Source organism: Trichoderma breve, chromosome 1 (assembly GCF_028502605.1).
Source record: "Trichoderma breve strain T069 chromosome 1, whole genome shotgun sequence".
In the NCBI taxonomy this organism is placed as follows: Eukaryota; Fungi; Ascomycota; class Sordariomycetes; order Hypocreales; family Hypocreaceae; genus Trichoderma; species Trichoderma breve.
In genome coordinates, this window is record NC_079232.1 from 4,231,169 (window position 1) to 4,246,218 (window position 15,050).

At 50.7% G+C, this 15,050-nt stretch overlaps 7 protein-coding genes across 7 annotated transcripts; 4 read left to right on the plus strand and 3 right to left on the minus strand.

Annotated features, from left to right (window-relative positions):
* Positions 1 to 554: 554 nt before the first annotated feature.
* Positions 555 to 1,610, minus strand: T069G_01267 (uncharacterized protein; the record flags this gene model as incomplete). The annotated part of the gene is made up of 3 exons (XM_056168477.1): positions 555 to 658; positions 712 to 1,029; positions 1,091 to 1,610. 3 exons carry the CDS (start codon positions 1,608 to 1,610, stop codon positions 555 to 557), a joined length of 942 nt encoding a protein of 313 aa, XP_056033793.1.
* Positions 1,611 to 2,781: 1,171 nt separating this feature from the next.
* Positions 2,782 to 3,597, plus strand: T069G_01268 (uncharacterized protein; the record flags this gene model as incomplete). Its single annotated transcript, XM_056168478.1, has 1 exon — positions 2,782 to 3,597. The coding sequence occupies one exon, from the start codon at positions 2,782 to 2,784 to the stop codon at positions 3,595 to 3,597; it is 816 nt and encodes a 271-aa protein (XP_056033794.1).
* A 490-nt stretch (positions 3,598 to 4,087) lies between these two features.
* T069G_01269 (aminotransferase class I and II domain-containing protein) lies at positions 4,088 to 5,363 on the plus strand (the record flags this gene model as incomplete). The annotated part of the gene is made up of 2 exons (XM_056168479.1): positions 4,088 to 4,161; positions 4,223 to 5,363. The coding sequence occupies 2 exons, from the start codon at positions 4,088 to 4,090 to the stop codon at positions 5,361 to 5,363; spliced, it is 1,215 nt and encodes a 404-aa protein (XP_056033795.1).
* Positions 5,364 to 5,634: 271 nt separating this feature from the next.
* On the minus strand, positions 5,635 to 7,107 carry T069G_01270 (glycosyl hydrolase family 76 domain-containing protein; the record flags this gene model as incomplete). The annotated part of the gene is made up of 2 exons (XM_056168480.1): positions 5,635 to 6,968; positions 7,026 to 7,107. 2 exons carry the CDS (start codon positions 7,105 to 7,107, stop codon positions 5,635 to 5,637), a joined length of 1,416 nt encoding a protein of 471 aa, XP_056033796.1.
* Positions 7,108 to 8,891: 1,784 nt separating this feature from the next.
* On the minus strand, positions 8,892 to 9,740 carry T069G_01271 (uncharacterized protein; the record flags this gene model as incomplete). Its single annotated transcript, XM_056168481.1, has 3 exons — positions 8,892 to 9,243; positions 9,301 to 9,443; positions 9,543 to 9,740. The coding sequence occupies 3 exons, from the start codon at positions 9,738 to 9,740 to the stop codon at positions 8,892 to 8,894; spliced, it is 693 nt and encodes a 230-aa protein (XP_056033797.1).
* A 2,651-nt stretch (positions 9,741 to 12,391) lies between these two features.
* T069G_01272 (uncharacterized protein) lies at positions 12,392 to 13,254 on the plus strand (the record flags this gene model as incomplete). Its single annotated transcript, XM_056168482.1, has 2 exons — positions 12,392 to 12,657; positions 12,828 to 13,254. The coding sequence occupies 2 exons, from the start codon at positions 12,392 to 12,394 to the stop codon at positions 13,252 to 13,254; spliced, it is 693 nt and encodes a 230-aa protein (XP_056033798.1).
* Positions 13,255 to 13,939: 685 nt separating this feature from the next.
* Positions 13,940 to 14,885, plus strand: T069G_01273 (uncharacterized protein; the record flags this gene model as incomplete). The annotated part of the gene is made up of 2 exons (XM_056168483.1): positions 13,940 to 14,208; positions 14,375 to 14,885. 2 exons carry the CDS (start codon positions 13,940 to 13,942, stop codon positions 14,883 to 14,885), a joined length of 780 nt encoding a protein of 259 aa, XP_056033799.1.
* Between the last annotated feature and the right edge of the window lie 165 nt (positions 14,886 to 15,050).

Here is a 15,050-nt window from a genome sequence, read left to right on the forward strand (position 1 = left end):
TGCTATTATCACTACATTTCCTATTGTCTGCTACTAGTATCATATTTTCCTAGCATCTGCTACTATTGCTCTATTCTTTCTCTATTGTCTTGTTCCTGGCATTATCATCTAATATTATGTGGCTTCGAATCTGAAACACGAGATGCTGGATAGCACTAGTGTTTCTCATTAAAGTTATTAAACTCTCTTCATATAAGTAGGTGGAGGTGCGAACCATAAATTATTATAACTACGTCGCATATTTCTCATGGCCACCTGGAGAACACGTTTGTGAAAAGCACATTGAAGTAGTCATTGTTCGATGCTATGTAAAGAGTAATCAAAAAGAGAAAAGCAAATATTGCCATCAGTGTATCTATTGTATATAATCCAGCATACCGCTGCCAAACACCGTTCCGACGTAACCGTTATCCTACCCAATTTCTAACTATATATCCAAACCTGCCCATTATAAGTTCATACCATTAAAAAAACACAAACGGGGTATAACGTGATCATAAATTTAGCACTTTATAGTGCCGTGTCCAGTTTCATCTTGCGCGTTGTCCGCCCACTCACTTTGTAGTAGAGGGAACAACCACCAGAGGCAGAGAGTCTTGCTTCTTGTAAGACCAAGACCATCCCTTTTCTTCGTGGGGACAAGGCAGATCTTCATCCTCTATCAAAAGTATTAGTAAACCTCTACAGCTCAATTGAATCAAGAAGCCTTACCAAATTCAGAATCCGACTCACCATCCTCATCCGCAGCCAAGGACATCAGCCCCTTGCCAACACCATAGAATACGCTCAGCAGCTGCGCGAGTGCGATGAAAAATGGCATGAACTGGCCCGGAGCGACGAGGCTGTGGACACCTGAGATGTTGTTCCACTTGAGGGCCATTTCCACATAGACGATGGCGCCAATGTTGACGAGGAAGTCGATTGGCCCGAAGCCCATGGGGTTTTCCTCCTCCTTGGATCTTCCGCCTCCTTCGCCGCGGAATCTCTGCACAAAATTGGCGGCGCGGACAAAAGTGAAGAGAATAATAGCTATATGCAAAAGGTATTAGTGTCTGGAGAGTCTTCCATTTGGAGAATTGTAAGGACTAACCTGCGAGATAGAATATGACTGATACGACACCGCCGATAATGGCAAACACGGAGCCGACCTTGTTAAGAGTGCGGAACCAGTGCCAAATGCTAACCTTTGCAAAGAAAAAAGCCTTGTCGTCATGACACGCACGCGGCAGCGTATCCATGCCATGCCACCAAAACCACGCAAACAGCGCAATCAAACCGCCGACCTCGAACGTGTAGATGAGCGCCGTGGTCTGGCCCTTCCAGTAAGGAACGCGGCAGACGCCGACCTGGGCGAGCAGCAGGGTGAGGATGGGGAAGACCTCGACGGCCTCGACGGTCTTGTCCCGCAGCTCGCGGATGAGGACGATGCCCGTGGCGAGGACGAGGATGATTGTGCCCTGGCCGAGGGTGTCCTCGGTCTTGAAGATTGCGCTGGCGAGGCCGGAGAGCTGGACGGTCATCATTTGGATGTAGATGCCGATGCGGATGCCGAGGCCGTAGAGGTCGGAGTCGCCATTGACGGGGCATTGGAGGATCTCGGTGGAGTTCATGGCTCCGGTGGTTTGTACGTTTTACCCTGTTGTTGAGTTGAGTTGGGTTGAATTGCGGAAAGGCTAGGCTACAGAGTTGTGTTGTGTTGTTGAAAAAGTCAACAACAGCTTTGTGTAATAAAGCTGTGAAAGGATATAAGCCCCCCATGCCATGTTATCTACCTGTATCTACCATGCAACCCAACCACCATCGCCAGATGCACCACAGCCACACAGCCAGGCTCCCTCTCCACACATGCTGCAAATCCCAGTCGGGAGTTACACTCAGATGCTGGTTGCCTGTCTCCTCAGCCTCAGTCTCCCAACTATGTTCTTTCTCGCCCCTCCCCATCCCTTCCTTCAGCCGCTCGAGCTAGCAAGCATCACATGCGGGAAATAGCCATAACCAAGCAAGACACAGGACGAAAAGAGGCACAGCGATCGTATAACGGGGAAACACCAAGAACAGCTATACTTGCTAGCGCATCGCTGGCCCGCTACCCCTGTCAGTAAAGTGTCTGCCTCGCTCTCACACGATAATCTTGATTGGCTCAAGATGTGGAACGATGTTGTGGCGGAGGGCGGTTCGGGCCAGCGCCCCTGGTCTGTGTCTGTGCCCAATGTCTCAAGAAGAGGGAGCTCGCAGTAGTTTTTGAGTTGTGAGGCTGAAAAAGCAAGGAAGAGACACCACAAGTCGTCTTGTCTCTCCCCCACACACCACATGACGATCGATATAGTCTAGTGAAGTGAGGCGGATATCGCCAGAGCAAGGCTGTCGTTGACGTTGTTTTGCTTGAGCTTTTAGATGAGCACTGCCACCTCGTTGCGAGAGGGGGCTAGAAAATCAATGGTTTTGATCTGCGTTAATCACATATCTAGCGGCTGGGGCCCATAACTTAATCGAGGACCGAGTTCTGTTGCTCACGGGAATCGACAGATGCTTGGCGGCGACTAAATTCTTTTTATAACCCTCTGTGCGAGCGTGAGAGATTGCGTTTGTGTCACGAACCCCTCGAGTCTACGGAGTATTGCATGTTGGTATAAGTGAAGAAATCGGCGGGCTCTTTTACCGGCTTCTGCTGGACTCACCTCACCCCCTCAGCTCGGCCCTCTCATTCTACTCCCCTGGCAGTTGTCGCTTCATCTCCGTCCGTCATAATCAAATCAAAACAGCTTCATATAAATCATCATCATGGTCGACGCACCAAGCTATTGCCCGGACGGCAACTCAGATCTCTACGGAGTCGGCGTCCGTGCCGGTCTCTACGCGCAATGGGTCGCCACACTGCTTGCGACTCTCTTCGACCCCAAGACGGAGAGTACGTACCGTATCGCCAACCTCATCATCCAGTGGTCCATCTTCCTGGGCCTCTGCACACAATCTGAGCCCGGCGACCCCGTCATTGGCGCCGTCATCACTCAATACCTGCTGTTCGGCTCACTCTCCAGTCTAACGGGCGATGGTGTTGGTCACTTTAGCCACTTTTCAGGCATCTTTCGCATCATCTTTTACACGGCCGTCTCTTCGTACGGCTGCTGGTTCTGGTTCAACGGGATAGACGACATGACAGTGGAGGGATGTCCCGACATTGCCTTCTTCGGAGACGTCAGCCTTCACGGACCATTCCGCACCGCGGGCAAGGTGTTTTCCGTGCTGGGAGTCATCATATGCGTCTTTTCGCTCATCTTCAGCGTCTTTGCGACAATGAGGAGATTCAGGGGCGGCATTCGAGACGCATTTGCGACAAAGGAAAGGGCGCGGCCAAAGGTGGAGCTTGTACTGCTGATTCTGTCCATGGCCTTGATCGGCACGTCTATTTACTTGGTTGAGCACTTGATTGAGAGAAACGGCATCACTGAGGTTGGCGTTAAAGAGATTAAGTCTGTTGGGCAGTTGATTCCGCTGCTGGCGGGTGGACTGGCATGCGCAATGACTCTTTGGAAGATTGTGACTCACCAGCTGTTTATGAGGAAGAGATGCTGGTACTTGTTTGGCTATCACCTGTGAAGGGCGCTGTCTACATGTCTGCAGGCTTCCTTTTTCTTTATGGTTAATATGGATGATTCAACGAAAGCGATACCAGGTTTTGGGTTTGTGGGTTTTTAGAAGGGAAATATTTGAGATAGAATATAGTTCTTTTTTGTCTAATGCAATTCATCGTTTATTATTCCTCAACTCAATCTTATAACTCATTTAATGCCACAATCAACATAACTTGCCCGCCGCATCTCCGGAGCCCAAACCCGATCGCCCCACCAAAACCCGCCGCCAAAAATCAACCTCCGGCCTCGGGGCTTATCGTTATCACCATCTGATTCATAACTTGAACTTGACTCGAACTTCTTCCGACTTGGACGCATTCAGCGCAAGTCTCAAATACCCTTTTGCCTCTTCTTTCCCCCTTCTTATATCCCCTCTTCTTCTCTTTATACCACATCAACAGCCTCAACTTCGTCAATTGGTACCTCTCCAGAGGCCCAATTCCCCCCCGCCAAAAATGTCTCCCTTCAACCTCGAGACTTGCGCTCGCCCCAATATCCTCGCACTCCAGCCCTACCGCTGCGCTCGAGAGTTTGTCTCCCCATATGTCTTTGTCTCACCTAGAATATAAACTAACACACATAATAAACAGCGACTACAAAGACGACGGCACAAATATCCTCCTTGACGCAAACGAAAACGCATACGGCCCCTCCCTCTCCTCCTCCGCCGTGTCCGTCGCCTCGAAAAGCAAAAATGGCCTCGGAATCGACCCCCTCGGCCTGCACCGCTACCCGGATCCTCACCAGGTCGATCTGAAGCAGCTGCTATGCAAGCTGCGCAACACTCACGCGCACACGGACAAGACGCTGACTGCTGAGAACCTCTTTGTCGGCGTTGGAAGCGACGAGGCCATCGATGCGCTGCTGCGGTGCTTCTGCGTCCCGGGCAAGGATCGCATCTTGACTTGCCCTCCTACATATGGCATGTACGCCGTCTCAGCACAGGTCAATGACGTTGCTATCGTCAAGGTGCCGCTTCTTCCTGCGCCTACTTTTGGCCTCGATGTTCCCGCCATTTCTGCTGCTTTGTCGTCCGACTCGTCCATCAAGCTGCTTTATCTCTGCTCGCCCGGTAACCCTACTGGCTCTCTCCTAGCCAAGGACGATGTCGTCGCTCTGCTCAACCACCCATCATGGAACGGCGTCATCGTCCTTGACGAGGCATACATCGATTTCGCCCCCGAAGATGCCTCTCTCGCCGAGCTCGTCACCGAGTACCCCAACCTCGTCGTCATGCAAACCCTCTCCAAAGCCTTCGGCATGGCCGGCATCCGTCTCGGCGCCGCCTTCGCCCCGGCCCCCATTGCTTCTCTCCTCAACAGCCTCAAGGCGCCTTACAACATCTCTAGCCCGACCAGCGCCCTCGCCGCCTCCGCCGTCAGCACAGAGGGCCTCGCCGTCATGCACGGCAACCGCGCCAAGATCCTCGCCCAGCGCGACAGAATCATCAAGGAGCTGCCTTCGATTCCCGGTGTCGGCAGGCTTCGCGGTGGTACGGAAAGCAATTTTTTGTTGTATGAGATGCTTAATGCGGAGGGTCAGCCGGATAATGCCGTTGCATTGGCTGTGTATGAGAAGCTTGCTGAGACTAAGGGCGTGGTTGTGCGATTTAGGGGTAAGGAGCACGGATGTAATGGTTGCCTGAGGATCACTATTGGTACGGAGGAAGAAGTGACAAGACTTTTGGAGGCGCTGAAGAAGACATTGGCGGAAGTAAGAGGAAGTGCGTGAGAGATGAGATGATGAAAAATGGTGTTGATTGTAAAAAGGGGGGAACAGCGATTTACCTAGATGGATACCATGTTGGAAAATAGAAAAGAATAAAAGAGGACGTCAATGACATTAAATAGAGCGTTTATATCTATCCATATAAAACAGGGATGCCGATTCAGTTCATGTTCTAGAGCCACATACTGCCAGCACGATATATACAGAGCCGGCTGATCTTTACACTATATACATATACAAAACAAGGAAAACAATGCGAGGAAATGAGATGTTCTCAAGCCAAACCCCAAGTGGCTAACAGTATTCCAAAACCAACCACAGCCAACGGCTTTGACTCGAAATTCAGTCTCGAACTGGCAGAGTTCTCGGTGGGCTTCGCATCTCCCGCAATGCCTCGCTTTGTCGTCGGCGCCTGCGAGGGTGTAGGCGTATAACTCTCCTGGGGAGGCCAATTCGTATCCCGCACAGTCTTGATATCCTTTGCCTCCAACGGCGGCGCAGCCCCATCGATCAGCAGCCCCTGAACGGTCTCGAGCGCGCACATCTCTGACCCCAAGTTGGTCAAGCCGTCGAATTCGCCCACGTACCACTTCTGGCCACAGGCACGGCCAGTCTCGGTTCCCGTGCAAGTTTTCACGGCGGCTTGAGCGCTGATAGTGAGAAGGCTCTCAACTTTGTCACGGAGGGAGGGAACCATTTGCGTTGACTGCCACATGAAGCGTGCCAGATAGCCCTTGAAGGTCGTCATGTCGGCGTCGCAGCGTTCGACGGTTTCGCAGGCGCCCTCGTACATGATCTTGGCGGTGCTGTTGGGCGGAGTGAAGAACCAGCCAGCGCCGTCCAGCAGTTTCTCGGTGCGCTGCTTCCACTCGGGCTTCTTGGTGTAGTTCGCCATGACCGCCGCGCCGTAAAGGTAGATGCCGCTGGTGTAAGTGAAGGATGCCGGGTTCGTCTTGGTGCAGTTGGTATCGATACCAGCGCCATCGTAAACATGATACGATTCGGGATCGATGAAACCAATATCCATAGACCAATCCCAGACCTTCTCTGCCCACTCGAGATACGTGTCGTTGCCCGTGGCGCGTGCCATCCTCGCGGCTATTTGAAAAAGGCCACCGTTGCTGACGGAGTTCTTGTACGTCAAGCCGTTCGGATTGGATGCGTAAATCTGCCACAGGAGACCGCCGCCGCAGTCCTGCGTGGTCCATCGGCTCGTGAGCTGGTTGAAGACATTAGCTCCCAAGTCCAGCCACGAGGGCAGAGTTGTGTTTGGCTGCGGAAAGTTTCTCTCCGCGGCGGCGATGGCAGCTGAGCCCCAGAAGAAGAGGTCGTCGTTTCCCTCTTCGAATTCGTGTTCTGCCGGCATGTACGCCTTCTGGATTCCGAGGTTCGTAGGTGCCAGTAGGGCCTGTATCACGACATCGTTGTAAGTCGAGTCCCCTGTGAAGTGATAGTAGTCGAGCATGGCCCCCCAGAGTGCGCCGGCCGTCCACCAGTAATACGGATCCTGGAGATCTCCCATGGCGACCGAGTCTGGGGCCGAGAGATTGCCCTTATAGTAGGACATGGCATCGTATGCAAGAGTGGCAGCGACATTTCGTACAGATGCTGTTTGGTAGCTGGTGTTAGTTGCCTCGTCTTCGATTGGATCTTAATTGCACTCACATAGACTCTTGACATCTAACGAGTTGGGAGCTGTGATGGCTGAGGTTACTGCCGCAGCATGGACGCTGGTTATGAACTTCATGTTGTCGTTTTATTTCTGTCAGGCCAATCTATAGCCAGTCGATCTATTGGATATCCACCACCAGTAGATCGATTCAAAGCTCGGCCTCAAGGATATTTCGATACCAATAGAATAATGAAATGCAGAATCAATCTATCTCCGACCTGGAAGACAGAAAAGCCCAAAAAGAAAGGGTTGGGAAAAAACGAGCGACCAGATGCGTCCAGCGGCAAAAAGGTCGAATGAGAATCGATAGGATGGGGTCAGGCACGTCAGATACCGACAAAGGAGGGCAGTCAATATGCAATTGTCGCCACTTGAATAATGGAAAAGGCCAGAAAATAAAGAATCAAGCGCAGCAAGATCCAAGCAAGAAGAAAAGAGAGATAATAAAGGCGACAAAAGGGCGACAATCCCCTGACCTGGCGAACAGAAAGAAAAGAAAGTGAACAAAAAGAGAGAGCTCAAGACTCCTTTGAACAAGATAGAAATAAAACCGGGGAACAGAAACAGAAGGCAGCTTGAACGAATAAATAAATAAGCACCAAGCTCGTATTAACTTCAAAGTGAAAAATAAATAGCAAGTCCCACGTAACAATAGCTAGCACCCTTCCCTTCCCTTGCATATTGTTTCGTCCAATGCAGCCTCTTCCAAACAAGGAAGCCCACAAACCAGATCGTGCATCTTGTCTTCGGTGCATCTCACGCCAATCAATGAAACATGCAGAGTCCAGCGCTTGATTTGGTCTGGGGGGCCGCCCATCTAGCCTAATTGTGCCGGTTTATAGGTCCGAATAGGGCGGGATTTTGGAAGGCGAAACGCTCATCCCCCGCGGGATATTTGGCTAAGAAGAGAACTGGAGCTGGGCTGCATTTTGGATTTAGGCGCGGCTGCAGGGGTTTCGTTGGTGCTGGTGGCGAGGAAAAGACGAAGAGCCTGGCATATGTTTTGTTTGTAGGGAAAAGAGAAAATGATTCATGGGGGGCCGCGTTTCATGTTGCCCGCGCGGCAAAAAAAAAAAAAACATCTCCAGTTCTCCAGCTGGTCATTAGGGATAAGTTATAGCGATAGGCATTGAATGGTTGACAGACGAAAAGAAGCAGCAGAAAAAAGGCTGTGTCTAGCTGGGCATCTCCCCAGAAGAGCTGGATTGGCTGACAGCGCTTCGTGCTCATGAAACACGGGGGTTGAAACAGCCGGGGTGGATCGGGCTGACATGTGTGGTGATTTTGGCGGCTTGAGCATTCGAGCTTCACCTGCATCGTGACTTATTTAGCATCATGAAGGGTGTCTGAATAAACCGTAATTTGTGACAATGACCAGATGGGACAAGTGCCTACCTTAGTAGTCAAACAGCTGTTGGTATAATAAAGCGTCACGATGGAGAATCCGCACGAGCATAGCCCTCAACACAAACGTCGCCACAAAACGGAACAAGACACATGAAAAGTCGATGCCTGATTGACTTGGCTATCCGTTTACCAAATTTTATCCCTCGATAATCCATAGGCTACCGTACAAGTGCCCCGTCGTAGCCCGGAAAAACAAAACATTTTGACAAATTCAATCCCAAAACTCCACGCTTTGAATTCCCATGAAATTACAAACTCCTCCATATGCTTCGCTAAAAAATCAAATCGCAGAGAGGGTATAACGCAATCATAACGCCTCCGGGAAACAGGGTGTAAAAACTTGACAGAGCACACTCCCAAGGCTTGGTCACTTTTGACCAGCCATTTCGTCCCTCGCCTTCGTTTGTCTCCATGCTTATTCGATAATGAGAGCTCGTATCGCACCGACATTACTATAAAGTCAGGTATACGGCTGCAATGCCTGCCATGAGCCCATAAAGCGACCGCGATCCGGAAACGCGCAAATTCGATCCTAGCGACGTCGGCGACGGTTCGTACATCATCCCAGAGGGAGCCGAGGGCGTGGTCATGGTTCCGGCAGGGTCAAAGTCATCGTCGGTTGTCCCTGGGGGTTCGGCCATCGTCAAGGTACCCCACTGCACCTCTGATCCAGTAAAGGTGGACGTCCATGAAACCTGCGTTGGTCCAGTATGATATGCGTTTGTGTAACCAGATCTATAGCTCGAGTAACCCGAGCACGTTGCGGCCGTTGTGCCCTTCAAGTCGCACTCCACGTCGGCAATACTTTTGACGCAACGTTAGCTTATCTCTTCCACACCTACACCAAGTTACACTGCTCACTATGTCGAAGTCACTGTTCCGTGGAACTCGAGCGTACCGGGCCCCTCCACGATGACGAAGGGGAATTCGAGAGAAAGGTCGCATGCGAGGGGCGTTTGCGTCGGGCAGAAAATGGTATACGTTGTTCTGCTGGCGGATGGATCCTTGAGGCTGTGTTAATCCTGCTGGGAGGTACTCGTATATCTCAAATGAGAGAGTGGAGAATGTAGGCAAAAGAACCAAAGGCTGTGGACCCGGCATACCGTTGAAATGATGCTCCCTCGGACCAGCGACCACGCGCGCTCGTCATAGTAGGGCAGATAGATGGGAGCCGCCGTCACTGTTGGGGTCGAGGCCAATCTGTGAGGCTCACCATCTGCCTCGTCATCGGCAGCACATGGAGCGACCAGCGCGAGCAAGGCAACCAATGCCGACCAAGGTTTTGGATTAAATCTGGCCATGTCGAGTCGTCGCTTTCTCGATTGATGTGGTTTCGTAGCGGCACTGCTGGGAAAGGTAGAGGAGGTTGTCGCGAAGCCAAACCAAGCGAGCGCAACTGCGAGGCTTGAGAGATGAGCGATTCCGCGAGCGTCAAAGTTCCGAGAGTCGTTTTTCGGGTGCCGATTGTCAAATTTCGACTGGACAGTAGACTAGTAGATTGCCGCAGGTTGGCCGTTTGACGCAAGGCTTTGACTGACAGCAGTTATGGAATCGTCAGGGCGTCCTGTCACCACTGGTTTGGGCGAACAAGATGCACGGGCAGATGCATGGAGGATGGAGGACGGCCGAGATGGAAGATGAAAAGACGGAACGGCAGAGGTCCGGCCAGAGACCAGAAGAAGCCCGAGAGCGGCCCATGGAAAGCAGAAGCATCAAGGGTCAAATACTAGCGATTTTGGTCCCACGATGCCAAGAGTTGGAACTCTGTCTCCTTTGCAGCAAAGTCGCAAGGCATGTGGCCAATTGGGTTTAGAGCCAGTGCCGCTACGAAGGGGGTTTTTCTCCATGAGGTCTTGGCACTGCCGGGCTCCTTTTTTTTTTCTTTGCCCATGACGAACGTCGATTTGTAGGTGGTAACCTGTGGAGCATCAGTTGGTATAAGCACATGGATGAGATGAGAGATGAGATGAGAATTAATCTATGTACATTACAGGTCATATAATCATTATAAGAGTATTCGTGTGCTCACGTAGTAGTGGAAGTATTTTGTTGGAGTCTCATTAATAGAGAGAAATAAAGAGGGAACATGAGGGGCCTGTGACTGTCACACGCAGATACGAAAAGTGGCTGTACTTTGTAAAAGCAGCACAATAGAAAATTGTGCGGCACCAACACACGGTAAATCCACAAGGCAGGCGCAAACACCCGGCGTAGAGCAAGGGAGGGAAATCACGACCGGCTTGGCACGCTGCCGCAAAAGCGGCCACGCATTTCTTCCCAACTTCCTTCCTCTTTTTCTGCGACCTTGCGAGTCAAACCAATGGGCCGCCAAGGCTTTGCCAAGACAACGTCTGAGAAGGTTTGATGCCGGCGCGTGGCTGCCAAGAGGCGAGCGCTGCCGGATAGGTGCATATTATGAAGCGGGCATTTCCGCTTAGTGTACTCCGTACGTATATCTCCCTATCTGCGTGGGTACCGATGAGCATATCCTCGGGCAAGCTCAGGCGCATATCTACGCGCGGCGGTACCTTGGAGGTGAATTGCATTTATAGCGTTGTCCATATGTGCGTCTCAAAAGAGAAAGATCGGCGGGCAGGCACGGGACTCTCCGTTGGGTTCGTGACTCCCAAATGAATGTTTGTGCCGATCTCGTCATGTAAAGAGCCTAGTCTAGTAGAGACACGTGAGGAGGCAGGGAACAACGGCTCACCTTATCTTGAGTGAATCTAGTTTACTGTACGAGTACACAGGCAAATTTGAGTGTTGCATCGCCATCTCATCGATCTCAAGATTCTGCACAGCATCTCAAACAGGCGTCATTCAAACAAGGTTACACAGCCAGTCTCATGTTTGCCGCTAAAATAAGCGAAGTGCAGAGACTTTGAATGTGCAGCCCGAACAAAGCAGCTAGCGGTTAAATCCAGGTGGCACAGATCGCCTGTTTGAGCCCCGAGAGCAGCAGCCATTGGCGGGATGGTGAGGATTACACAGCTCTGCTGGCTTCTGGGGATACACAGGCCGCATAATATGCTTACTTGATTTCTACTAGGAGTATTACTCGTATACTCGTACACGGCAAAGGATTTGACATGACCCAACGTGCAAGCAACAGGTGCCGTGTCAAGGTTGCATTTCGCTCTTATTAATTCGCCGAGCAGCTCTAGACTCGTCTCTCCACCTCCGAAACCAACTGCGCCCTGTCATGGCAAGAATTTCCATTTAGAAAGAAAATTGGATCACTCTAATGCCGCCTCCCGCCAGACCAATCGGTTAGCCAGGGGCTGCAAAGGGCAAAAATTCATCATCCATGCAAACCTTGTTGGCTCTGGATCCTCTTACAAAGTCGGAACAGGGACCGAAGCATTGCGGTCCTAACATCACGACACACTACTGGGCTTGACGATGTGATGCAGCCAAGAGAAAGTCATAGGCAGCCTAATTTTTCCAGCACCACTCGACATCTCAAGTGCTCTCCTAATGCTCAAGTAATGATGCCCAAGACGCAAATGACTGCTCTGTGCGCTAAATATCGTGAGAATCAAATCGGGAAGCATGACTAATGTTCTGACAATCCGACAGTCCGGGTCTTTTGCCACGATCTAACTTGTAAAGTCAATCGCCGAGACTAGCATGTGTGCAGCGCTACCTTGAAGAAGGAAAAAAAGGGGACAATACGGGAGTAGTCTGGACCGTTAGAGGCCAAAATGAGCTTGAAAGCTGCTAAATAAAGATCGCGTGGTGGCCGGTTTAAAACCGCTGGACTGTTTCTTCTTCTTCTTGGTTCTACGATTCACTCATTCGATCGTTACGTCAACCAACCATTCACTCGTTTTCACAAACCAACGGCAATCAATATCAATCTTTGGACTTGTCAACTTACAAGACCAGACTTGACTACTCTGCCAGCACATTCGTTCATCCATCAAGATCAACATCAACATCAACATCAATAATGGCTCGTTCACTCGCTCTCCTCGCCTTTGCTGGCGCTGCCATGGCTGCCCAGACCACCACCGTGTCTCTTCTGCTGCCCTTTGCCGACCCTCAACCCTTGGTCGGCTCAGTCATTGGTGTTGACAGCACGGCTACGACCTATGCCTACGGATGTGCTCCTGGAACTTCTGAAGACGATTGCGGTTTTCCCAGCAGCGAGACTGTTACTCAGGGTCCATCCACCTGGGCCTTTTCTATGTCTTACTCTGCTGAAGGCAACTCAGTGTGAGTGATATTCTGGCTTAACTCCAGCGATGTTTTTGAGTATGGTGGGCTTGGTTACCTTGAACCGAAACCTGGAATCCTTTCAATAGCCAGGCTCACACGCGAGACGAGCATAAACCTCTCTTTCAAATGGACATACTTAAGGAGACACACTTACGCTTCTGATATAGTTCCGAGGGTGGTACCTGCGTTCTCAACACTGCCAAGGACGCCGCTTCATGCAGCATGGCTTTCGCCCAAGTGACGGGCGGCAGCATCTCTGCTACCGGCAGCAGTGGAGTTGAGGCCTTCCTCACTTTCCAGCTTCCTGTCACCATCACCGCCGGTCTCGAAAAGCTCAAGGCCACTCCCGGCGCCTCGGCCACCGATAGCTCAACCCCTGCCCCTACCAACACCGGCGCCTCCCAGGCTGCTCCTACAGGCTCTACATCTACGACTCTCGCCAGGCAGACATCCGCTGCAAGCACTGGTAACAGCACTCGTACCGCTTCTTCTACGGCCGGTCCCTCAAGCACCAATGCTGCAGGCATTGTAAACGCCCAGAACGGTGTGCTGGCTGGTGTTGCTGCCCTTGTTGGCGGTGTCATGATGTTGTAATTGATTGGGGAAGAAGTTGGTTGAGCTACAACAGCAGCAGCCATTTGACAGGATGGCGAGGAATACACGATACACGTATGTATGCTTATTGAGTTGATTAGTAGCCAGCATGGAATTGATATACACAATAAAGGATCTGACAGATCCAATAACCAAGCAGCCCGTCAACTGCGGAGTCATCTAACAGGTTTAGTCAAGTATCCCAACGATCGATATGCCAAGCGTTGCGCCATGTAGATGTATCGTGATATTCCAATCAGGCAGCATGACTAATTTTCCGGTGATCCTTCTGCCATTTTCCCCATGACCTAACTTGTAAAGTCAATGGCCGAGACTAGCATATGCAACGCTACCTTGAAGCGGAAAAGGAGACGAATAGTGAAGACTTGGCAACGAGAGCCTTTTTTGAATCCTTTAAAACTCGAGTCGTTGGCCGCTTGAGTTTTCCCTTTTTCTCACTTGACTATCGCGATCCCACTCATTTCTCTCGACGATCATTGCTTTAATTTTGAATTGCAACAGCCATTCGTTTTTTTTTTTTCTTTTGCAAGATCCAACTACCAACACATAGTTACACAACTGTCCCGGCAACCAACATTTAAGCTTATTACCTACCTGTATATAAGATACAAGGTTAAGCGTGCAGTTTACCACTACCTCGTTCGTTCTTATCAACACGTCAACAATGGCTCGTTCGCTCGCCCTTCTCGCTCTTTCCGGCGCCGCCATGGCTGCTCAATCTACTACCGTCTCTCTGCTACTGCCGGCTACCGATCCCCAGAAGCTCGTCGGTTCTGTTATTGGTGTCGATAGCGCGGCTACGACTTACGCTTATGGATGTGCGCCTGGAGTAGCCGCTGATAAGTGTGGCTTCGAATCTAGCCGGACTATTACTCAAGGTCCTACTACATGGATTTACACGAATACTTACGGTGATGCCGAGGGCGGCCATTAGTAAGTGACACTCTCTGCCTCAATGTTTATAGTATGATCTCATGGCATCGGCGGCACGTTCATTATCGATCCAACCGTTGAGCAACTACTACTCCCATCATATGAGCATACAAACGCCATTCGAAATAAAAAAAAAAAAATATATAAGCTAATGTTTCCCCAATAGTACCGAGGGTGGCCACTGCAAGCTCTCCAGCGCGGCAGACGTCGCTTCATGCACCATGTCGATGTCCGCGACGGACTCCACCGGCAGCATCACCAGCGTTACCAGCGTCGGCACTGCATCAGATTTCCTATCCTTCCAGCTCCCCGTGACCATCACCGCCGGTCTCGAGAAGCTCCAGGCCGCCCCTGGCGCCTCGGCCACGGATAGTTCAGCCGCCGCCGCTCCCACCAACAGTAACACTAGTGCTTCCGAGACTTCGCAGACGACTGCTGCTTCTTCGGGTGCTAATACGTCTACGAGTGCTTCTTCGGGCCCTGCTTCTACTGCTGCTTCTTCGAGCGGCGGGTCTACGACTCTTGCTAGGCAGACGACCGCTGCTGTGAGCACTGGTACCAGCAATTCTTCTACTGTTGCTGCGCCTAATAGTACTAATGCTGCAGGCATTGTAAACGCACAGAACGGTCTGCTGGCTGGTGTTGCTGCCCTTGTTGGCGGTGTTATGATGTTGTAATTAGAGAAGACGTTGGTTAAGCTCCAACAGCAGCAGCTATTTAATAAGATAGTGAGGAATATATAATATATATATATATATACTTTTTAAGTTAATTAGTAAGTATAGCTAGTATAGAATTAATATATATAATAAAGGATTTAACAGATCCAACAACCAAGCAGC